At 28.4% G+C, this 26,096-nt stretch overlaps 2 protein-coding genes across 3 annotated transcripts; one reads left to right on the top strand and one right to left on the bottom strand.

Moving 5' to 3' along the window:
* The first annotated feature begins 3,045 nt into the window (after positions 1-3,045).
* On the top strand, positions 3,046-11,153 carry LOC126679412 (transcription repressor KAN1). Of its 2 annotated transcripts, none has more exons than XM_050374432.2 (6): positions 3,046-4,261; positions 4,432-4,508; positions 5,008-5,053; positions 5,352-5,523; positions 10,009-10,099; positions 10,698-11,153. In XM_050374432.2, the coding sequence occupies exons 1-6, from the start codon at positions 3,310-3,312 to the stop codon at positions 10,806-10,808; spliced, it is 1,449 nt and encodes a 482-aa protein (XP_050230389.1). In that variant the 5' UTR covers positions 3,046-3,309; the 3' UTR covers positions 10,809-11,153. The 2 variants fall into 2 exon arrangements, with proteins under 2 accessions (XP_050230389.1, XP_050230388.1); XM_050374431.2 differs by having other exon boundaries at positions 3,048-4,261; positions 10,006-10,099.
* Positions 11,154-16,029: 4,876 nt separating this feature from the next.
* On the bottom strand, positions 16,030-17,843 carry LOC126676218 (uncharacterized). Its single transcript, XM_050370377.2, has 3 exons — positions 17,429-17,843; positions 17,040-17,277; positions 16,030-16,423 (listed from the first exon to the last, which is right to left on the bottom strand). The coding sequence occupies exons 1-3, from the start codon at positions 17,708-17,710 to the stop codon at positions 16,269-16,271; spliced, it is 675 nt and encodes a 224-aa protein (XP_050226334.1). The 5' UTR covers positions 17,711-17,843; the 3' UTR covers positions 16,030-16,268.
* Between the last annotated feature and the right edge of the window lie 8,253 nt (positions 17,844-26,096).

Here is a 26,096-nt window from a genome sequence, read left to right as displayed (position 1 = left end):
AATTTTTTGACAAAAAATGCTTAAGTGACAGTAGAATTTTTACACGTGACATCCCAATTTTGCTAGTTTTACCTTAAAAACTAACTGCATATATAATTTCACTTTTGAAGGGAGTTTTAGGCTAAATTATGCATACATGACAAGTTTTCAGATACAAAAGACAAATTACGGCTACTACCTAAGCATTTAAGCCCGAAAAAAACCAAAATGAAAAAAATTGAAGTTCAATGACTAAAATAAAAAATTAAGTTTAATAACTGAAATGAAAAAAATGAAAGTTTAATTACCTCCAAATCAATTACCAAGAGAAACCATTTGAATTGGTGAATTTTGAAATCTATGAATTTTATTATATCCATGGATTTTATCAAATCCCTGGATTTAAAATTTATGGAATGTAAAATTTATAGATTTAAAGATTCCATCATTTGGATAGAACCTAAAATCAATAGATTTATATGGATAATTTTGAAATAAAAAATATCCTAAAAGCATCAAGTATAAAAAATGGTAATTTTCAAATTTTTCACCTTTTAAGTGAAAAATCAAATGAATTTTTTTAAGTTTGGTAAATTTTAATAATCTTTAGGCTCATATTTTGTCATATAAAATAATTGATGTTTAAATTCATAAACTGTATAAAATTTATGAATTTTGATCATTTGAATTTCTTCATTCTAAATAGTGCTAGAATATATAAGTTGAGAGGACTAATTGCAAATTGAGAGGACACTTAGTTTAAAAGTTGAGGAGGCAAATTATAAATTTGCGATAAATTGACCATAAATGTCAATTTTATAATTAATTTGACCATAGAATATATTTGTATATTTATTGTCTATTACTTAGAAGACAAATTGCTACTTGAGTGTTTTAAGAAATGTAAGTATCAAAATTCATATATTGAAACAGTCAATTTATAGTGTAGAAACTTTAAGTTTTAACTTCTCTATATGTGCATAAAAAGTGCACATGCAAACCAAATGTCAAATTATTTGATAACCTACAGGTAAATGGTTAAATTTCACTAGTAACCACGAATTAACCAAGTTTTGTTACCAAGCTAATTTTTTAATTAAAAAACAAACTAAGTCATTAATTCAATTTTTTTACTTTTTTATAGTCTAAATTTTTAAAATCATTAATTTTTATTTATTTTTTTAGATTTCAATTTTAGTTCAGCCGTTTATTTATATTAGAATGAAAATAAATGAAAATATATATTTCATATTATTTTATATTGTTTCAATTCGTAGTGTTAACATCAAAAATTTCAAGAAGATGTTTTGAATTGTTTTTCCACTTCAGTTCAAACAAATGATTATAATAAAAAAATGAAATATATATTTTTCAATAATTAAATCTTAAAAATCATATAATTAGATTTCTACTAAAAAAATGAAAACATTTGAATCCTTCTTATATATCCCCAATAAAATATATTGAGAGGCTTAAGATCTTAATTAAGTGGAAGCTGACACAATGCTCTACATGATTATAATTTTATAATTAGACTTAAGTATATTTTGTCATTGAAATCTCTCTAGAGACATGCAGCAATTAAAGAAAGGGGTTAGTTCCCAATATAAGTGTAAGAGATCCAACAATAAATTAAGATTAATGAAATAAATTAATCCTAGGGTTTTGAAACCCTAGCTAAAAGAGTCAATGGGGTTTTAGTATTTTTGGAAGGTGTCATGTGGATAGATAAATAATCATAAGAGACATAATAAAACCCAAGCCAAGAAACCCCATGAAATAATTATATATAGACACTAAGGTTGTTGAAAGATTAGAAGAAGGGAATATTTGGGAGAGTATGAAAAGGAATTATAAGAAGAAGGAAGGAAGGTTATATATAAAATAATAATAATGTTGAAAATGAAAATTTAGGGTTTACGATATGTACACATGAATGCAAACAAAATACCCTTTAGTGGCTCTATCTCTCTCTAACACCAAGGTCAATGCCTCTATGCATATTTTAACAATTTTTTTTGTATTTATAGGATAAATGTTATATATCCCCATGTATATAATTAAAATCTCCTCTAACACTGTCCTCTATTTTTAATATATTATTATAGATAAATTTACATTGAGCATGTAAATAATTAGTAATTTTATAGATTTAAGTTTTTATATAATTTAATAATTTATTATAATATTACTCATTTTTATAAAATTATAATAAAATATTTAGTAATATTACCAGATCGGCGAACATATATATAGGCAAAGAATTCTTTTTGCCTAAACATGTTTTATATTTTGTTACAAACTTAACCATATATATTTTATATATCTAATTAATTTTTATTATGCAATATTTAATTAATGTAGATCTATAAATAAAATATAAACATGATCTAATAAGATTTTATATATATATATATATATATATATATATATTTATACATACATGTAAATGTACTTTGGAAAAGGCTAGAATGGCCTTTTTAAGCATAGAAATGATAGGCAATTGTGATGTTATAATATTGCGAAGAGAGTGGGGGAGAAAGAATCAAACACAAGACACTCTTTATCTCTCTCACTTATTACAACCCGTTCTCTCCGGGCAATTCTATTACCAATGCTGCCTTTTTTTTGTAAGCATTTCAGATACATTCCATGTATTTTCAACTTTAACTAATTTAAAATCCATATTTTAACTTATATTTCTCATTTGTAAAATTAAAAATTCATTTAAATAAATAAAGGGAGTATATAATTTATACCAATATGTGCTGTTTTTTTTAAAAAAATAATCCCTCTAAAAAATTATTAATGCTAATTATTTAAGTTTAATCTAATTAATATTTTTTTTTTGAAAGTTTTGACTAAAGAGAGATAGAAGTTGTGTGTTTTTCTAGTGTCATTTTCCAAGATATACTCTCGAGGTGCACCACACCTAAATCCTTCTCTCTATTTTATTTCCTTTTTATGCACTTTCTGGTTATCTTTTTTAATTTTATTTTTCTTGAAATTTGTTGTATGAAATAATATTATTTAAAAATGAAAATTGATTAGCTTGACAACACACATGCCTTCTCTTAAATTTCATCTCTTTCTAAAACTCATAATCTTTCTCTATCTATCCACACCTTTCACTCATTCTCTTCTTTTTTCTTTCTTTGAAGCATGTTTGTTTCTTCAACCAAATTTTCTTTTCTTTAGTTAACCACAAATCAAGAACATTTCAAATCTTTTATTTTCTTCAAGTGGGAAAAACAAAAGATTATTCAAGATTCAAGACTTGCACTTAATCTTTAGTTTTGTTGGTACCGAGTTGAAGTGAATTAGATAAAAATGCCCTTAGAAGGGGTTATAATTGAACCCTCTTCAACCCCAGTTCCTGATCTTTCTTTACAAATTAGTCCTCCTAATACTACTTTTCTTTGCATCAATAGTACTGCTACAACTAAAGCTTCAGCTGCTACAGACACAAGCTTCAGTCTCTTAACCAGACAAGAAGGTAATAATAATCTTAAATCATCAAAAACCATGAGATTAGATTCTCAAGCTTACACTGAGCTATCTCTAGCTCACCCAGCACCAACAATAAATGTTCTTGATGATGAAACAAGAATCAGAAGGAATTTCTCAGCTTCTTCTTCAACACAGCACAGTAACAACCCTTATCACCAAAATCTTCATAACCATAACCATCATCATCGTCACTTAAATCATATAAACCATGGAGTATCTTTGCTTGATGTATCAGACGGTTTAAGGCCAATAAAAGGAATTCCAGTGTATCACAACCGTTCGTTTCCTTTTATGCCATCATCAGAACAACAGCATCATCATCAACAGTCATCAAGAGAGAATATTTTGAATACTAATAATAATACTAACAATCATATTAAAGATCCGAAGATGTGTTTTTACCAAATGCCTCATCCCGGTTCTTCTTCTTCTTCTCCGTATTATATTGGAGATCCAATGGCTATGCTTAACTCATCAGGAGTACTCTCAAATAATCATCACCACCATCATCAGTCTGTTCCGACGTATAACCGGCTAGCCGCGACAGCGAGGTTTAACGGGCTGTCAATGGATGCTTTTAAAACACACCACCATCACCACGGCCACCAGTATGGAGTCGGATCCGCCGGAGAAGCGTCCCATGGTTTGATTAGATCAAGATTTTTGCCTAAATTACCTACAAAAAGAAGCATGAGAGCACCGAGAATGAGATGGACTAGCACTCTTCATGCTCGATTTGTTCATGCCGTTGAGCTTCTTGGTGGCCATGAAAGTACACATCCCTAACATTTTTTTTCCTCCTTCTTTTTTTTCCTGTATAATTTAATGAAAATTTGGGGTTTAGATAAAAAATTCTTGATATTTTAAAAATTTGGATTTTCTCTAGTTTATTATTATATAGTTGGGTGGTTCACTAATAATTTTATAATTTTTTTGAATTAGGAGCTACACCAAAGTCAGTTCTTGAGCTTATGGATGTTAAAGATCTTACATTAGCTCATGTGAAGAGCCATTTACAGGTAGAGTTGAGCACAGAAGAATAAGTATTAATCTCTCTACTTTTCTATAACTCAGTCACTTTTTTTTCCTTAATCTCTATGTTTTCTTTTAAAAAAATGCACATTAGCCAAAGAGAAGTGAGTGAAGATTAAAGAAAAAAGAAGAAAAAATATGTCTGAAAGTTCTGCAAAATGTTTTTCAGACAGACAAGGTTTTGCTTTTGAATAGAAGAAAAAGAATGAAAACAGACAAAAGTAGTCATCATTTCACAATAATAAACCTCTCATTACCAAACTCATCAAACATCAACCTCGTGATTAATGATGACTCTAAAAGCCCACAGATATACACTTTCAAGAACATCTTTAAAATAAAGAAAAAATAAATAAAATTAATTAATTTTTTTATACTATAGTCTTAATTTTAATTTAATCTGTTTATACTATGTATTAAACTGAGTGGTATATAGCTAAATGTTGATGAATGACTTATTTTCTTTATTTCTCTCTCTTTGTGCAGATGTATAGAACTGTTAAGACGACTGACAAACCTGCAGCCTCTTCAGGTAATTCGTATTGCTTAGTCTTCATCTTTAACCTTTTCTGTTTTTCTTTTTTAATTTTATTTTCTTCTCTTCTCTCTCTTTTTAATTCTAATTTTACTGCTCTAATTTGGAAAATTATGTCTTCAAATTCTTATATTATAATACTAAACCCTATTAGACATAGTACATCCATCATACATACATGCATGTATATAATTAGCATGCTAACTGAATATAATATACTTATATCTTAATTAATTATTTGCATGCATTGTTTAAACAAAACTAATAATGTTTCGTTTTGTATTTTTCTTGAAAGGTCAATCAGATGGATCTGGGGAAGAAGACATTTCCACCATGGGTAGCGGAAATGACCGTAACGGCGGCGGTTTACGGAGATTTTCCGATCAAAGAGGAAGTTTAGAAGGGTCAGTGCAACAAGAAATGGATTACCCTTGTACTGCTACTACACTTTGGAGTAATTCTTCAAGGTATTTTTTTCTTCTTAAAATTTTCTTGATTTTCTTGCATTATAGATTTGAAATGCAAGCCCACGTAATGCACCATTTTTGAAATTCTTGATGAAGAATAAAAGTCTTGTTGCTGCAGCTTTTGCTTTTATTTTAATTTGATTAATTTGTTTTCTTTTTAAGCTTTTTGTTTGTTTGCGAAGATTTTCTTGGCTGAGATTAGATTTGTAGGTATAGCTAGCTTTAATGACAGTATAATTATTAAAGAACAATCTTTTAATGAATTCCTCAGCTAGGAGTTTCTTTTTGTTTCTTTTTCTTTAGAATTTTATATCATCTTCTCATTATTAAACTCTTCTTAATTTGTTCTTATTCCTTCCACAAGGATATTGCATTTACTAAATATATAAATTAATTTTTGCTTGTCATAAAGATTTTCTAAGTGCTCTTCTTTTTCAAAGATCAAAATTAGATATTACCATTAATGTTCTTAATATTCCTTTTGTTTGTTCTTCTTCCTAATTCTCCTCAAACTTTATTTATATTTGTTTTGATCAAATCACTTGCACATAGCCACTTAGGAGTATCAATTTTTGGTGCCATATACATATATTTAATTCTCTACAAAATTGTATGCATAATACTCTTACAAACTGAAAAATTGTTTGGTAACTTTTATTTAAAAAAAACATATTATATAGAAGTGATATAACTATGTATGCAAATATGAGGTTTAGTTATGATGTTTGTATTTCATGCATCAACTACTACAACTCATTTGTTTCAAAAATTTAATTTTGGTCTCATTTGCTCCATGTTGTAGTCTAGTTAATGGCAAAGGCATTTCGATTATTTTGGATTTTTTCCTAATTTGATCACTAATTTTATTAAAAAAATTAGATTCAACAAAAAATTGTGGATTCCACTTTTTCTTACTATTATTTTGTTCCCTTTAACTACATTTCATTTAAAGATTTTGTTTTCTTAGATATATCTTCTGAAGAGTGGAGTGCAATTGACTTGATTGATAGATGGAAATAATGTATGCATATTTTGCTCAAATATTGATTGCACTTAATTAGTCTTTATGTCTCATTTAAAAAAAAATCATAACTTGTGTTGTTAATTATTGGAAAAAATTAGTATTTTTCTTATGCTATGAGTCATGATTTTAATTAGTTATAATTCACATAATCTATTTAAAATTGTAACTACTAAACCATCCATATATAGAGAGAGAATATGGATTGTGTAGATTAAATATTTACTCCATAAGCATAGCAATTTTTCTTAATTTAAGAGTCGTCATTATTTAGATAATATATAGTGATAGTTTGATCTATCACAATCTGAATATTTTCCTTCCAGTAGATACGTTAATTAATTAATTCTTTGCAGATTAGAGTATTGCTTAAATGTTGCTTATGAAATTTAATTTAGCAAAGGGTGATTGCTAATGTTTTCCATTTTAAAATACTAACCATAGAATATGTAAGTTATCATAAAATAGAACTAGGCAACTCTAAAACGTATTAAAAACATGTAGTGATAAGTAATCAAACTTTGGAAGCATTATTCAATTAATGTCTTGGATTAGCCAATATTATATCTCTCTCTCAACTATATTACACAAGGGGTTAGCAATTTACATCATAAAACGTTAAAACTAATGTTCATTTTTTTTTGACATATATGGCTCATTTGGAAACGCCTTAGTATAAATTTTGGATTTTAACAAAAACTGTGATTGGTAGAATTCATGAACTTGTTTGCACGAGTATAAAACCTTGAGAGTGTTGCATCCATGGACAAATAATGGAGTTGGAATCTCTTGCAAAAAACTAATTAAATGTTTTCTACTAAATATTATTAACTTCCGCGTATAAATTACTCCACTTAATAATTCAATATAATATGTTAGGATAATTGATTCTCGAAGTTACTAAACTACTATCTTAGCATAATTGATATTTGCTAAGTGGCAATCCGTTTTTTTTAATTATTTATTTCATCATAAAGTTTTTAGGCCAAATTAAGCATATGTTGCATAACAATAAGCAAAAATAGATTTGTCATTTTTTGTCTGAAAAACTTTGGTCGAAACGGAATTAAAGTTAGGTCACCGAAATGAAATAGACGATAGTTTATAATTTTAAAAATTAGTTACCCTAACATGTTGTTTACGCCATATGATCTAGTAAAATTTATCAAGTGTCAAAATTTTGAAGCTATTTGAAAGAACATTGGCAGATTCATTCAAGGGCTTCCCTAGTAGAGAGGGGAAGATGTTATGAACTTATGATGAATAAAGAGAAAAAAAGATTGAGATACATACATGCATAGACAAAAATGTAGATTTCATAACCCTAACTCACCTACCAGAAACTGGACAAACATACTCTTAAAAGAGGAATATACTATAAATATAAGTTGCCTTCAAATAATAATAGTAGATATATAAATAAATGGATGGTGTCTTTTTCTATTTATTAGAAGAGTCAGCATCACTACAAATACCTAATTCTTCAGCTGTTTTCTTCTGTTGACAATGAAATCTATAGCTTTCAATTCAAATATATTTTCCCCCTTCTCTTGGTTTGTATATTTTCTAACTAATTTACATAGAAAAATGAAGTAAACTTTAGTAGGGTAGGTGCCATACTCCATTCACTAAACAAATCTTTAGTAGGGTAAATGACTAAATGTAAACTGAATTCTTAGATTTTGAATGAAGGTGGGAAGATGGAATAGGCTAAAAAAATTTGATGATATTTCTAATCTTTGAAATAGCTTGAAATTTTTTATTACAAAATAGAGATTTGAATCTTATAGTTTTGAGGCTGGTTAAGTGAGACTCTAACAATATTGTTAGTATTATATCTAGTACATTCCACACGTGAATGTCTATTGGATTTGAAGCGTGAAAAATATAAAAGTTTAAGCTAGTAGGTGAGATTCTAATGATATTATCTCTAATATACTATTTTACCACTAGACTATGGCAATTGAATTGAAATAGCTTGAAATTTAGTGGAGTAAATTTTATTTTATTTTATTACAAAAAATTCATTTCATTTTTTAAGAGGTAATAATAAGCATTACTGAAAACAAAATCATTTGTTCCTTATGCAACTTGAGATTTTATTTTTCTTGTTTTGTGGATAATCTAAGTATTTCTATTCTCACACTTTTTTACCTTACTTTACCTATATGTTTCACATTAGTTTGACCCAAAAAAACATTCATAGTACACATAAATGTGAATTGTGTGATTTCATACTCTAAAACTTTTCCAAAATACCCATAAAAACTAAAACTATTCCCATTTCATATATCATTCTCTCCTACTCATGAAAAATATTACATACATATCCTTGCAGTTGCAAAATTCTTCCTATTTTATGCTGATGTGTAGCCACATATTCTACTATTTCTTTCAATTTTACCTTTTACAATTCTTAATGCATTATTGAAAAGAATTGAGTTATAATATATAATAAGAAAAGGAAACTAGTACAGATAGTTATGGGGCAAAAGGGCTCAAAAACTACCGAGCTTTCAATTTTTTTTCAATAACACCCTCACCTTGTAATTTTGTCAATAGCACCCTATTTCGTATTTTTCAATTTCAATAGCACCCTAATTGAGAAAATTAGATGATTTGATTACTATAAGGATGAAAATTTTCAAAAGAACTAAATTTAAAGGTGAAATTATACTTTTTTCTACTTGAACACATTTAAACAAGTCCTTTTAACTTAAAAAAAATTCAAATAAGTCCTCGATAAATGAGTTTAATTTGATGATTTAGGGTGCTATTGAAATCGAAAAATACGAAATAGGGTGCTATTGACAAAATTACAAGGTCGGGGTGCTATTGAAATCCAAAAATACGAAATAGGGTGCTATTGAAAAAATTACAAGGTCAGGGTGCTATTGAAAAAAAAATGAAAGGTGGGTAGTTTTTGAGCCCTTTTGCCTTACTTGTTTGCAGTGACTTTAAAGGAAGGGAATGCAGTCTGTTGCCTTATTGGATGCCCTTTAAAGGTTCTGCACTGAGTTGATATTACATCAGATGTTAAGCTTCTTTTCACACTCATTCTCTCTTTTATTCAATTCACTCATTTCAACTTTTCTCAAAGTCATCAATCTTACATGTTTAAAGCTTTATATATATATAGCTTCCTTGTAAACATATTACATGCCTACAATCACTTTCCAAACAAAAATTAAACATAAATGACTTATAGTAACCGTGGAGAACTGTTGTTGCTGAATGTACAAATACCGTTATCTTAGATCTTTTGTTGATTTTATAAAATTGAAACGGCTGATAGCTATAACTTTTTCGTTATCTGTGTATATATGGGTGCGCGCGCGTGCGTTATTGCAATAGTTTTGAAACTGCTACTAAATTGATGTTGTAGTTGTGGCAACTATTGTGGTATTATGTAGTACTGAGCAAAACCTAACTAAATATTTTATTTGTGTTAATGTTACTAGTAGAGAAGCTTGGCTACAAACAAACTCCAATGACACGGATGGGATCAGAGAAGCAACATTTCAATCACAACAAAGATCTGGAAATCCAATTCAGGTATCCAATTTAGAAGTTTGTATCCATATCTTTAGGGTAATTGATTATAGAGGTTACCATGCTTTTCTATGTCTGATTCTCGAAAATTTCAGAACGTTACAAATTGATTCTTTTACAATACCTTTAGTGATTCCAATGAGTTTTTTCAATAAAATCTGGTCAATTTATGCCTACGTGGCAGCCGGATTCCACTACGGAATTTCAAATTTGGGAGAAGAGAAAGGTGGTATTTTACGGTAAAGGAGTGTGAAGTGTCTCATGTTTATGTAGCTGATGTTTAAATGAGAGGAAATTAAAGCATAAATCGGCTACCGCCTAGGCTAAATTGGCCTTTTTACATTAGTTATTTATTAGAATCACTAAAAGTATAGTACGATAATCAATTTGTAACATTTTGAGATTGGTAATCAAACTATAAATAGAACTAAGTACGATAACCACAGAATCAATTATCCCATATTTTGAAGTTGAATTTTTAGGGCAACTTTTGGTTTATGTGAGACTCATTATTGGGAATAGAGCTAGATAAATAGTGTTTGAAATGATATTCAAAGCATAAACAATAGCTAACCATATAAAATTGCAAATTTTGGTGCAGGAAAGCAATTCAAATGGGCAAAAAAGGTACATAGGGAGTAGTATGGATTGCAAGAATCCAAGCTTGGAGTTCACATTAGGCAGACCAGACTGGCAAGGAAATGAACATTAACTCATATCATAATTTTACTATAATCTTAATTTGTTGTCTAAGTTCTTTTAATTGAAATTTAATTACAAATTTCAAAAAATCAGTCTTGACCATCAATGAGAAGATATATATAGATGTGTCAAAGGTTGTTGCCAAGGAGGAATTTGGGTTTTTTATGTTTTTTTTTATTGAAAACATATAATTATCTCAAAGGTTTTGTGAGTGGGGTGGGTGACTAGCTAATGTTGCAGATTTCATGAGAGTTTGTAAATTTAGGAAATTGAGCTAATTAAATCTTCACTTGGTTTGTTGAAGATTATGGTTATTTGTCAACTCCAGCTTCTATAATGGAGAATGTCGCATAAATTGCTTTCTTTTTTTTTGGGTTGATTACCTTATACTCCCTCCGTCCCGTAAAGATAGAAAAAGTTGCATTTTCACAAGAATTAAGAAGTTAGTTAGTTATAGTTAATTTGTGTTAAAATTTCTAAATTACCCTTTTATTTTTATAATGGTTTACAAAAACCAAAGCCACTACATAAATATAGTCCAATGAAATTTCATATGTTTAAAGTCACACATGGGAACTATAAATTAATTAATATTGATATAATCAATTCTAAGGGTATTTTAATAATTTTATATCTAACTTACACCACTTTTTCTATTTTTATGGGACAAAAAAAGTGGCTACTTTTTCTATCTTTACGGGACGGAGGGAGTATCATGTACTTGTAAATCTTAGTTTTCTCTTGAAACTACATTTCACTATTTTTTTGAGAAACGCCTTCTTCTCCTTATTAATTTATATTCAATTCCGACTAAATTTTGAATTCTAAATCTCCCGGTACTATATTATTCCCCTTTCGGCTTCACCTTGTCGCCGGGGGAATTATCCCTAATGCTTTTGGAATTTCGGACCGATTCGTGCTTATAGAAAGTAAAGGCAGCCAAGTGAACTAATTCAGAACTGCTCCAATTAGTCACTTCTATAGCGGTTCAACTCCTAACCATGTTAATATTGTATAGTATAGGGACTAGACCGTATAATAAACCAATACCTTGTGGTCCTTAAAACATATACTTATTTGGGTGCAATTGGAATGGGATAAAAGATAAGGTATGGTTTCTATCTTTGGAATTATAGAACCCCATCCTAGTGTAATCGCTATTTTGAGTGTTAAATGCACTGTCGTTTTCAGCTAGGCTAAATGAATGACAGCTACTTCACATACAATACTTAATTAATTTCATTATATTTTGTGAATAATGTCATGAAAATGTGATAATAGGCATATGTCCATTTCAATGAAAACAGTTGGTTGGGTTCATTTAATTACAAAACATGAATCTTAATTGCTTACTTTACATGTTTAGATTAGTGAAAGTAAGCAGCACCATTTTTTTGCTGCTTTATTAGCCATTCTGCTTATAGCTAATTCTGCCTTTTTTTTTCTTAATTTTAATTTTGTTGTGGAAGTATTATGCTTATTGGACAATCATCTAACCGTATTTTTTCGAGTTCATATCTGTCAAATAAAAGAAACCATGACATAGATTATTTGGAAAATTGAATTCACGATCTTAATAAAATGTTATTCTTCATTTATACTATTCAACTATAACTCATTTATATCAAAACTTTTTTTGATTTTATTAATTCTGGTTAAACTTTTACATGTTTGTCTGATTTGAAGTGTTTCAATTCAATTATAATGTAATTATATAAATAAAATGAGACGACCATGTAACTTTTTTTTTAATTATTGAGGAAGAGAGCTTATGGGAGGAAAGAAATTCACTACTTAACGGATTGTTGTCAAGCGCTTATACCATTTAAGTAATAGCTTATCGGTATATAACTTTTCATTTACATGTCTGTCATTTTAGAATAAATTAACAATTTATCGTTGAATAAGTATAACAACAATTAATAAATAAAATAGTTGATATTTTTATTTTTCCGAATTTTGTGCACTCGTGGCAAGAAATAAATTAGCAGGTCTGGTATATTTAAACAAAATAAGTCAAATACAGCAGCTACGTCAATATAGATATCCCCTTTATTCAAACTTTGCAACTAATTATAACTGAAATAAAATTTAAATTATATTAAAATAAAAAAATTGCAAAATTGCAAAATTTGATTTTTATTTTAAATAATGTTTTTTATCAGAGATAAACCTGCTTTAAATTAGTTGTTAGCAAGTTAGTTGTTAGCAGAAATTAGCGGGAGTTAGTGTGCATCTTTCAAATTTAAACCAGGCATAACACAGCCTGAGGAAAATCAGAAGTTTGAACTCCCGACCTCATGCAATGGAAGGACTTGGCTATTAGGCCAAGCCTTCACATGCTTATTTTAGATAGAGAAAATTAGGAAAAATACTCTCTTTTTAAAAATAATAGGATTTCCTACCTCAAGAAGGAAAAGATAGAGAAAATACCTCACCCTTTTACTATAATTATTTTTTTACTCTAAGACATATTTATATTATAATTATACCTACTTTTTATTATTATTTTACTCTAATCATATTTCTTTTACTCTAATCATATACTATCTGTCACTTTTTTTTTCTTTCTCTTTCCTTTCTCTTTCTTCTTCTTTCTCTTCTCTGCTTTCTTTTTTCTGCGCCATTTTTCTTCTTCTTCTTCTTCTTCTTCTTCTTCTTCTTTATTCTTCTTTTCTTCTCCATTTTCATTCTTTTTTTCGTCATCGTTCCTTCATCGATCCGTTGTCGCTCCGCCATCGTTTCGTCGTCGCTCTGCCATTCTTTCGTATTTGATTTTAACGATTTTTTCTTAATTCGTGGTGATAAATACAATTCATTTTAACTTTCAGATCTAAATAAATTAATCTTGATTTTTTTCATTTTTAGATCTAAAAAGCTGCATGAAAAACGATTTTATGATGAAAAAAACGATTTTCTGCAAACAAAACAGCATCTGATTATCATATGAGTATCACTGCATTATCATCACATTATCATAACACTGCAGAAAAAATTATTTTTTTTATAAAAAAACAGCCTCTGATTATCATATGAGTATCACTGTATTATCATGTAGTTATCATAACATTGCGGGGAAAAAATTCTGCATAAAATAATGTTTGATTATAAAATCGTTATCATAATATTATCATATTTCGTTATCATAACATTATCATATGATACCGAGATGGTGATATTTATGGTATCAAGATGATAATGTTATGATAATATCTATGATTATGTTATGATAAAACAATATTTGATTATCATGTCAGTATCAGTATATTATCATGTTGTTATCATAACACTGCAGTAAGATAACTAGATGATAATGAAATATGATAATGTTATGATAATATCTATGATTATGTTATGATAAAACAATATCTGATTATCATCTCAGTATCAGTATATTATCATGTTGTTATCATAACACGACAGTAAGATACCTAGATGATAATGAAATATGATAAGATTATGATAATTGGATGATAACGTGCGCAAAAATATAATTACAGAAGGATTTATGATAACCAGATGATAACGGAGTAAAATCATAAATATTTTTAAACCCAGAGTAAAAACATAAATCTGAAAAAAACGTGAGGTATTTTCTGCAACTTTTCTGTGTTGAGGTAAAATGTGCAAATATTTTCATTTTTGGAGTAAATACCTAAACTTCCCTTTTAGATAATCGTATATGAAGGTTTTAGTAATTGGCATTTTTGGACTTTCAGTCACCACCAAGTAAGAAGAATGTTCTTTTTTTTTGCTGTAAAACAGCAAAACTAGAACCAGCGAAGCTGTGTTGATTCCATTTTTCATGGGCTGGTTCTCGTTCTGGTTTTGGGACAGAGCTGGGCTGTGGCCGTGTCTACTCAAACTCTACGCAGAGGTGTAAATAAGCCGAGCTAAGCAGGATTAAATAAAGTACGAGCTCAATTTTGAATGACATTTAATCTATTAACATGGTAGAAAGTTAAATTTAAAGATATATAAAGTTAATGTAATAAAAAAGTTATCATTTAATGTGTGTACGAGATTTGTTTAAACTTGCGAACCTAACGAGTCTTTTAGATCTGATACTCGAGTTCGACTAGAGATTAAACTCGAGCAGCTCAAGCTCAAGTTCGGCCTAAATTTTTCGGGTTGATCTCAAATTCTTTTCGAGTTGATCTCACTGACTCGAGTAGCCAAATATTGCACCTTTATCTATACTTGAACAGACATTCTGTTAAATATCAGAGAATCGTAAATAAGATAAAATCTTCATACCTAATAAGTAGTAAGCAACAAATATGACAAGCTAATAACACTCCATGATGATGATGATGATGACGACGGCGACGGTGACCACCACCACCAGTAGTGAGTCATCATGATTGGAAGGTGGCGTTCTAGGTGATGATGTAAATCATTTCTAGGAAACTACTCTGCATTTTTTACGAGTAAACTAGGCCATTGGTACTTGCTAAAAATAACAGAGCAAGTCAGACAATAACCGGTTTTCTCTACTACAACAGGCAATGAAAACTGCAATCCGTCTTCTTTGGTTAAGGATCACTACATATATCTCAATCACATTCAAATTTTTGTTACTAACAAAACATAACTCGGCTGATTTTACATTATTCTACAGTTACAACATAAGTGATACTAATTACGAATTTAAAGTGTTTTAAATTTTATGAATGATTTGCAGTAGCTCACCAATTCAAGTTGTCGGATTATCCCTATTTCTTTATTTTCGTTCTTAATGTTTTTGCCAGCAGTTAACATAATTGTTTTCCTCACTCCATATGCAACTAGAGATATTAAACAAGTATTTGAAAATTACAAATTTCAAGTTAAAGCTATTGCAATCCAACCTCGAATAACTGAAAATCAATGTACGAAAGTGGAGTAATAAGAGAATTATTAGCTTAATCACCTTAGAAAGCATATGAAGAAATGTATGCAACTAATCAGCATCATGAAATAAACCACCAAAAACATATAACAAATAATCCAGATATCTAAATAAGCATGGAAGGAGAAGATCTTAGATAGATATTGCAGAATCAATATCCAGTATTACCTAAATCACGCAACTAATGCATCATCTTTAATTCCAAATAAGCATTTTTGATGAGCATACAAGGATTTTATTCAACTCGGAGCAGATTGTTTTACCATAAGGTCGCACATCCTTCACGAAATACAACATTACATCACGTGGAATGGGGAGTAGAAGGCGAAATATCAATTAAAAAAAAAACAAACATGATAGCAAATGCAAGCTGCAAACTGATTACAACAAATACTGACTTGTCCTAATCATATGTGTTTTTAAAGTGTATTACTACAATCTCCCAAAAGCTTTGTAATTATAAACAAGCAACAATCAATGATACTGTGTATTACAATAGTGCAGTCTCAAGAAAAATGCAGCAACGTGTATCCAGGTATAGAAGAATGTCTACATACATGGAGTTGGATGCATCGTGGCTCACTCTGTCACCTTATTTAACTCATGATTGCGCTGTACATGCCGAGAAGAAGAGTATGCTGAAATTGCTGATCCAGTCACGTGCAGCGAGTGCTTGGCCACACCCATGCTTTTCTTTGTCAGCAACCAGACAGTCCATAAAAACCCAATCCAACCTGATTTACAAAAAGTTTTCAGACACCGTACAAGAATATAGCGGATTCACTTGTAACCTCACTAATCATTTTATATGATTGAAAGATTCTACATGATTCAATGCTTGTTATAGATCACGTATTATAGTGGCAAGAATTTTAACATTTACAGTCGCGACTCGCATGTGAACATGTCTAAGCACATTTAAACGTGTTAACCATCAATATCAATAAACTAAAATCAAAATTCCATTCGCTAAAACAATAAAGAAGCACTATGCATTCCCAAGATCCACTGCCCAAATTCAAAGAACGAGACAACTAAAACACTTGTTGCGTTGAAAACTACTCCTATCATATTATTGTTCATCAGAAAACATAAAAGTCAGTGTAATTCTAGTCTTCTCGTTCTATCACTGCATAATTTTAGTTAAATACCCATAAATGAACTACCAAATACAACTCTTCTTCAATATCTTCTTCAAGAAAACAATTAATGTTCCGAGTTTTAAAATTATCACTCAAATTCATTGAATTTGATTCCTAAACCATATATGGAACTGGACCGACAAAATCTAGAATACATACTAATATACTATGATTTAAATTGCAGTAACAAAAACCAATTTTCTCGTACCTGTAGCTATTGAAACAGCTACAATTGCAGAAATTGTTGCAGTGGATATGACAAATACAGCAACTGATAACGCCCCAATATATATGGCAGTTAGACAAGCCAAAAACAGAGCCAAGAACCCGCCCGCGGCCGCCAAAGAAATGAGCAACGAAACAACAATGGCATTGACAGTAGCCGCCAAAAAGAACAGCATAAATACAAGCAATCCTGTCAATGTAAGAAGTGCAATTGTCCCAACCTCCAAAACAAAATAAAACAAACTAATTTAGAAATCAATTCATAATAACAATAAATTCAGTCCTTAAAAATAAATACGCCAAATTAGGGTCAATTTCGCAATTATTCGAAAATACAAATGAAAGTAAACGAATCATTGTAACGGAACTCACAGCGATCACCAGAAGTGCTCGGAGGGAGCTTCCACGACGAGTCCAGAGCATAATTTCCCGGCCAGTGTTTCTAGAAGCATCCTTAAGACGCGGTACGTTCTCCGATAAAGAAGTTTTGATTCGCTGCATCACCGGTGTAGATGCACTCGAATCATCAGGTGCTAAGATCATAGCAATCATACGGTGGAGCACGCTGTAGAGTGTCTTCTCCTCCGTACTCGTCTTTTCGCTACCGCCAACTCCGCCGTTAATTCCTTCCGTCTCGTCGTTAGGTCCGTCCATTGGATTATGAAAACTTTCCGTTAAAAAAATCTGAGATTATTTGGATTGGTAGGTTTTGCAAATAGTTGAGGATTGTCGCTAATAATAATTCAGCAAGTATTGTATGCTGTTTGGGAAATAATCAGTTGATGTGAACTTGTGTACAACTGTGACTATGTGCTTTTGTTTTTTCTATATTGACAAATCACACTTAAGTCCCTAAAGTTCTGATTGTGTTGCTAATTTGATTATAAATATCAAAAATTAAAATTTAGCACTAAAGATTTAGCTTGAATATAGGAGTTTAATCGGTTTAAAGTGTTGAATATTGTACTCTCTCCGTTCTAAATTAATAGCAGTTTAGGACAAACACATATATTAAAAAATTAGTAAATTTATGCAAAATAAAAACTTACGACATTTGCCCTTAATTAATAGGGTGTTGACTTTGTTTTTCAGTGGATGTTATTCCATTTTCAATGTAATATACTCCCTCCGTCCCACTTTAGAAGTCCCATTTGACTTTACACACAGATTAAGAAAACATTAATTATTCTTGTCTTTTCATGTTTTTTCATGTTTTGCCCCTATTAATGATAGTGGAATTTTCCATAAAACTCTTTTAAGATAACTAAAATAAGGGTAAAATGGGGTATTCAATGGAAAAGTATTCTAAAAATAGTAATGAGACTTTTTAAATGGGACATCCCAAAATAGAATATGGGACTTCTTAAACGGGACGGAGGGAGTATTATAGTTAATGAGGGTATATATGTCATTTAAACATTCAAGCAATAAATTACCGTTTATAATTTGGAACAAAAAAACTTAAAATAGTGCCTATCAATTTGGGGACGGAAGAAGTAGCATTTTAAACGGCCTTCAAATGTAGGTAGTGAACATTGAAGGACTAAAGTGATAAGTATGTTTACATTCAGGGAGGTGATGAGGACGTTTCTCATTTTCATCAAAGAAAATGTGTTCACGTATGTATGGTGAACTCAGCGAGCGCATCATTTGCATGTTCGTACTGAAAAACAACCCGTTTCATAAAATACTAGGCTTTTTGACTTGTAACACGTGGCTTAAATGGACTTATCTTACTAATCTGGCTCACTATTCAATTTTATTATTTGTACTTTTATTGTGAGTTGCATTTGTCATGTCAGTAACTCTACACGTGGAACCCTCTCATTAGATGAAGGAATTTAATATTTTTAAAAAATAAATAAACGGATCAATTCGGAATAAAATAATGACAAATTTATTATTTGAACTGAAATTATAAATTTAATTGATTTTACATGTAAAATTTAATTCAATTAATTCAACCACACAAATCTAAGATCAAATAATTCTCTAAAATATTTTAATTGATTTTACAATTAAAAGTATGACAATAATAACAAATTGATGACTGCATTTCTTCTTCTTCGGATATTTCAATGTAAAATAAGAAATCAAGATTGATGGAGTTCAAATATGTATAGTTTATAGAATTTACAATTATTCAAATGCAGGTAGAAAAAGTAGCACCAAATTTAAGAAGTTCAAGAAAATCCTTTCTGGATTTTTACATTAGTAAACTGAATTGTATTTTTTATTCATATTTATAATGCTATTTATAAGCTCTTATCTTACTTAGGAAACTGGAAAAAAAATTCTTTGTTGAATTATTCACATAAATGGAAATTTTTTAAAGTGCCGTTTAGAATAAGATTTTTTTTTAAACGGAGATATAATTCATTCCACGTAGGCCGAAACTAAATAGAATTTTAAAATAAAGAGTATCAAGCTATTAATTACGGTATAATTGAGGAGTCTTAGAATAATTTGATCTTTAAATTAATTAAGCTATTGAATTTCATAAAAAGAAATAAGCATATTTGGATTAAAATTTCTTTCAAGCAGAAGAAAGCAAAACCAAAATAAACCTATAATAGTTATTCCAAGACCTTCAAAAGAAATATCATAAGAATTGTTATATTTAGTTTCTATTTTCAAGTGAGCAATTTTCACAAATAATAATTTCTTATAATGACTTCAATTCTTCCATGCCTTAGATAACTTGGAATTGCATACAACTGAAGCAAATCAACATAAGCAGCAAATAAAAGTACTTAACAATGGAAGATTAAATTCTGCAATTAGCAACAATGTTAATTTAATATGGGAAGATAAAATTCGATAATCACTTATGCCTACAGTTTTTAATTTTGAAAACATTAAAATTAGTTCATACTAATTAGCTAAGGTTATCAAAACATAAACATATCACAATTTGCTCCAATTCTGAATTTCCTTGTCCGTTTCAGCTAATACTATTCACTCAAAAACTTCAATATTAGGGTAGCTAAATAAAAAAAACACATACCACATTCAGCTAAAACAAATTAAACAGATAATTAAATGATACCCTAATAATTAATAATTTAAAGTTCTACTCAAATACTACTATTTTTCTTTCGCCGATAGTATAATAATTAATACATTGGTACTAATCTTTTCTATGCATCCATTAAGTAATTTGGCTTCCATACTGACAATAACAAGATAATATTATATACTCTTCTTCTTCTTCAGCTGCTGCTTCTTTTCGCGATGGCTCGTTTTTTCTTGTCGACGAAACACCACATCTCCGTACACAAAAAAAGATAATAAGCATGCTTCCGATCCCAGCCAAAAATACAAATAAAGTTTCCGTGGAAGAATCCATCTTATATACTCTATGTTCCTGCAAAATATAATGCAAATCAAGATATCAAGATTAATGGAGATTTCATAATTTATTCATATGCATATAGAAAAGATTAGTACCCAAATTAAAACTAAATCCAAGAAAACACTTCCTGATAAATTTTATTAGCAAGCTGAATTGTAATTTTCAGAAAACGATGTTTATAATCCTATTTATAGTAAACTAAAGCTCTTGTCTTAATTAGGATATTAAATGAAAAAATGTATTATGCTCCTGAATGGGGAGATGCCTAAAATGTTTTCTTTAGTCTTTCCATTAAGCAAATTTATAACAGGAAAGTACAATAAAATAATGGAATCTACAAAATAAAATATTTAATTACATTTTTTTCCATTATGCCTATATGTGATAACTTATGCAATAAATTCACACTAAATTTTATATATTTAAAATGCAAAATGCTACGTACATAAAAAGAAACAAAAAATATGCTGTTTGATCCATCTATTTCAGCTAATAATCAAGCATGGTACTTCAATTTAGGGTACCCTTACACTAAACTCCCTAAGTTAAAAAAAATACACTAAACTCCCTAAGTTATCGGTTTTATCAACAACACCCCTTTTATCCTAAAACTACCCCAACTCAAAATATAACCAAAATACCCCTAAAAAAATAAAAAAATCAAACCAACTCAATTTAATCAAATCTAAAAGGCCAAACTCATGTAGAGGCCCCTGTACTTTACACTTTTTTCGTAGGTCTTTATACTTCATTTTTGTATTATCTGATCTCTCTACTTATCTATTTTTTATTTTCAGGTTCTTTTTGAGTTTTTTCCAGTCCTTTTGCGCGACTGAAGGAAAAAAAGATTATAAGTAGAGGGACTGGAGGAAAAAAAATCGTAAGTACAGGGACTTGAAAAAACTCAAAAATGATCTGAAAATTAAAAATAGGTAACTAGAAAGACCAGATAATACAAAGATGAAGTATTTTACCTATGGAAAAAATATAAAGTACATGAACCTTTAAATAGGTTAAGCCAATCTAAAATCATCCATATGTCCAAATCAAACATAACTCATCCAAATCAAACTTAAACCATCCATCTGTCCAAATCAAACATAACTCAATTGTATATGAGTTATGTCTGATTTATTTAGATTGAGCTGATTTGATTTTTATTTTTTCAGGAATATTTTGGTCATTTTTGGGTTGGGGAGGTTTTGGAGGAAATTGGGTTTTGTTGATAAAAACGATAACTTAGAGAGTTTAATATAACTTGTTTTTGATTTAGAGGTTTAGTGTAACGGTATACAGTGCTGATAGTAGAGATAGAAGCGGTTTTAATAAAATTACGGTTTTTTATTTATTTATTTTTAATAAATTTAATTATTCATTTAATTTTTTTTTGAATGTTTTTAAAGATTAAGATCTCGTTTGTATTTTTTTTTCAAATAGAAAGAAATATGATATTATCCTTCTATTTAGTTGCTTTGAATTTGTCATCTTTAAAGTAATTAAATTGACATAAATTTTTAATTTAGGGTACACTTGAAATATTAAAACATAAACTAGGATAAAATTAGAAAAATTTCTATGTCATGGTGTAAAAAAGGGGCTAAAATGGTGGGAGTTTGAGTGATTAAACCTTAAGTATATTTATGATGGGGAGTTACAATTAAATGAAACCTATATAATAGGGTATTTAACATAATCTTTTTGCATTAACATGCCAATATATGATTTAATCTTTAAATTTATATTTTTAATATGTCTAAAAAAAGTCACATTATTATGCGAGTTTGTGAGTTGACGGTTACAATTTATTTTTTAATATTTATCAATATTTTTAATTTTTTTTAAAATATTTTTTTAGTTTAATTTTTTTAGTTTGATAAAACTAAATAAAATAAAAGATTTTTTCTAAAAAGTAAAAATTAAATATAAATTTATTGATACATTGGATTTTAAAAATTTATAATTTTTATTTCATATTTGAGTGAACAATATCTACTATAAATATCCTATAATTTTTATTTTTATTTTTTTTAGATTTGTTTATAATTGGTAAAAACATAGAAATTTAAATTTAAAATATATTTAAGCCAATATTATATTAAGCTATAGTTTTTTTTTATGTCATATTATGTTTATATTTTCATAAAGATATAAATAATGTCAAATACCCATTCAGCTCAAACAAATGAGCAATTAATTAAAGGATTAACTATAAATAATACACAAACTTTATTTTAATTTACAATTACAATATAAATTTTAAAATTTAACAATTACCACATCAATTTTATTTTTTTGACAAATTAGTATACCGACCATTCACGTAACAATATATGGCTATTTATTACAATGTCCACGTTAGTGTTTTTTTAGTTCGGTGTACCAATTTGTCTTGGTGTGGTAATTGTCAAATTTTAAAATTCGTGTTGTAATTGCAAATCAGGATAAAATTTATGTATTAATTTGTGATTAATCCTTAATTAAATGAGAGTCAAAATTTCTACTTTTGTTTCATTGATAATATAGTAACTAATACATTGAACCAAAAAATAATGCATTTATTTTATCCATGCATTGAGTAATAATTTGGATTCGAGAGTGACAATAAAGAAAAGAAACAGTACTCAATTTCTTTTGAATGCATAATAATAATAATAATAATAATAATAAATAAAAAAAATAGAAAAAACAAATAGCTATGGCTGATAAAATAATGGGAGCTACGTTTGTGCTGCTTCTGCTTCTTTTATTTTCTTCTCACAAGCCTTAGCTATCGCTACACAAAAAAAGAACGCAAGAATCCCTGCGACTATAGCCAAAACAAGAACTGTAATTCCTTTTAAAACCATCTTTATATACTCTATGTTCCTGCAAAATATAATGCAAATCAAGAAATCAAGATTAATGGAGCTTAAATATGTAAGTAATTTATAATTTATTCATATATGCATATAGAAAAAAAGTAGTACCGAATTTAAAAACGAGTTCTGATAAATTTTTTTGGTAAGCTGAATTTCATTTTTTTGAAAATGATGTTTATAATCCTATTTATAATAAACTAAGCTCTTATCTTAATTAGGAAACTTGAACAAAAAGATTTCAATAAGAGAAAAAAATTCTTGAAATGTATTAGTCTCCTAGATGAGAGATTTTTAAAATCTTTTATTTAGTCTGCCTATTAAGTAAGTTTACAACATGAAATTACAAATAAATGGAATCTTTAAATTAAAATATTGAATAAGATTTTTCTATCAGAATGCCAATATGAGCATATATGTTCACAGTATATTTTCTACATTTAATTAAAATATTTAATATGATTTTTCTGCATCAGAAAACACTTTCTGATAAATTTTATTGGTAACCTGAATTGTATTTTTTAGAAAATGATGTTTATAATCATATTTATAATAAACTAAGCTCTTATCTTAATTAGGAAATTTGAACAAAAATATTTGAATAAGAAAAAAATTCTTGAAATGTATTATTCTCCTAGATGGGCGATTTTTAAAATCTTTTCTTTAATCTGCATATTAAATAAATTTACAATTGAAAATTACAAATAAATGGAATTTATAAAATAAAATATTTTATAAGATTTTTCTGCATTAATGTGCCTATATGTGATATGTTATGCAATAAATTCACAGTATATCTAATATGCAATAACAATTTTTTATAATTTATAGTATCAATTATAGTAGATGTCCCGGTGAAAAATCAAGAGTCAATTTAATAAAAAGGGTTAAATGCAAATTCATACACCAACTTTAACCTAATTTGCAATTACAACATAAACTTTGAAACTTGGCAATGTCAGTAACCAACTTTACACTTTTGGCAAATCGATACACCAAATTTAAAAAACACTAACGTGGACATTATAATAAATCACCATTTGTCGTTTTATGATTGGTCGGTGTACCAATTTGCCAAGAAATGAAAGTTGGTTACCGACATTGCCAAGTTTAAAAGTTTATGTTGTAATTGCAAATTAGGTCAAAGTTGGTGTATGAATTCGCATTTAACCCTAATAAAAATAAAGTATATTGTCATCGTCTAACTTGTTTTTGTAATAAATGATTTCTTGATAGAACAAAAAATTAAAATAATCTGACTCAATTATTAATGCATTACATGTACATTGCATGTAATTATAATTTTTTTTAACTAAATTAATTGATAGATTTTTTTTTATTTATACCATGATATAGAAAAAAAATTATTTGTACTCTTTTTTGGATTTTTATGTTTCACCTATACCCCAAAATATTAAATTGACTTCTTTCATCTGAATTTTTTTTAAAATAATTCTTCATTTTTATCTTATATTTTAATTAGACGCTAATGTTATTATCAGTATAAAAGGACCTTATTCCTAACAAAATTCAAACAATAATAATCATTTTTTTGTTTAATTTCTATTAATTATTAATAAATTTTTAAATTTAAAAACCGTAAAAAAACACCGTTTATACAAGATAAAATTGACTTATGTTTCCTAAAAAAATAATATTTCCGAACTCACTAAAAAAGAAGCAATCTGCTCCTCCTTCCATTTCTTTCACTGAAGGAGGAACATATTTTCCTCAGAGATCTCCTTCCATGGAAGGTGGAACATATTCTCTTCTTCCTTGCATAGAAGAAGAACGACAGTGGCTCCTAGGAAGATGGATAGTGGGTCCGAGAAAGAAGGACGACAACGCTGACGGTCCGACAGAAAGCGTTTTCTTTTATTTATTTATTTTTATTAAAATTTAAAAAATTTATTAATTAATAGAATTTATTTGAACGTTTTTAAAGATGAAGGGCTTGTTTGCATTTTTTTAGATGGAAAAAAGTACGATACAATCCTTCTATTTAGTTATTTTTAATGTTTTCATTCTTAAATTAATTAAATTATTTAAATTTTAAATTTTTAAGGTAGAGGTGAAACATGAAACCCCAAAAAAAGCGCAAAAGATTTTTTTCCTAAATCATGATATAAATCAAAAAAAGTTTCAACATCGATGGTTTTTAAGTAATTTGGCCCTAAAAAAGTTTGTATTTTTTGGTTTTTATATTTTAGCTTCACGATATTAAAAAGTCAATTTTTCGACTTTTTATAAATAATCCACACTTTTCAAAAACTATAAATCTATCACAATTTGTCTTTTTTTAAAAAAAATTATTTAATTTTTCAAAATCGATTTAATATTTTTAACATCGATTTATCCGAACCATGTGGCATTCCAATTAATAAGTTTTTTCTTTTCAATTTAAAAGAAAAACACAAATTCAATAGCAATTATAGGCATAAAATAAATCAATTTTAGAAAAATTGATGCATTTACAATAAAATTATAAGATTTGTATAGATTTACAATTTTTGAAAGATTTGAATAATTTTTTAAAAAGTCGAATAAATTTGACTTTACAACACCATTAGGCCTTACATGTTTATAATTTTCACAACTTTTATGAAAAATATTTAAGAAAATTCATTAGTTTATAACATTTTCTATATTTATAATCATTTATTAAAAAAATCACATATTTAATAAAGGCAAAATTATTCAAAAACCATTCACCTTAAAACTTTTTTCAATAGCGCCCTGATGTTGAAAAAAAAAATTGTACTCTTTTTTGGTATTTTGTGTTTCACCCCTGTGTCGTAACAATGCCGTTTCAAGTGTGGTAAAACTTTTA

Source organism: Mercurialis annua, linkage group LG4 (assembly GCF_937616625.2).
Source record: "Mercurialis annua linkage group LG4, ddMerAnnu1.2, whole genome shotgun sequence".
Classification (NCBI taxonomy): Eukaryota; Viridiplantae; Streptophyta; class Magnoliopsida; order Malpighiales; family Euphorbiaceae; genus Mercurialis; species Mercurialis annua.
Note: the sequence above shows the minus strand (reverse complement) of the source record. Positions and strands in the feature narration are given on the sequence as shown.

What these genes read in the sequence shown, in the direction of transcription:
- LOC126679412 (XM_050374431.2), top strand. Translation starts at nt 3,310, where the DNA reads ATGCCCTTAGAAGGGGTTATAATTGAACCCTCTTCAACCCCAGTTCCT. An exon ending in GCTTCTTGGTGGCCATGAAA is followed by an intron (nt 4,262 to 4,431) that starts GTACACATCCCT and finishes TTTTTGAATTAG; the next exon opens with GAGCTACACCAAAGTCAGTT. An exon ending in ATGTGAAGAGCCATTTACAG is followed by an intron (nt 4,509 to 5,007) that starts GTAGAGTTGAGC and finishes CTCTTTGTGCAG; the next exon opens with ATGTATAGAACTGTTAAGAC.
- LOC126676218 (XM_050370377.2), bottom strand. Translation starts at nt 17,710, where the DNA reads ATGGACGGACCTAACGACGAGACGGAAGGAATTAACGGCGGAGTTGGC. An exon ending in GAGCACTTCTGGTGATCGCT is followed by an intron (nt 17,278 to 17,428) that starts GTGAGTTCCGTT and finishes TTTGTTTTGGAG; the next exon opens with GTTGGGACAATTGCACTTCT. An exon ending in AGCTGTTTCAATAGCTACAG is followed by an intron (nt 16,424 to 17,039) that starts GTACGAGAAAAT and finishes TTTGTAAATCAG; the next exon opens with GTTGGATTGGGTTTTTATGG.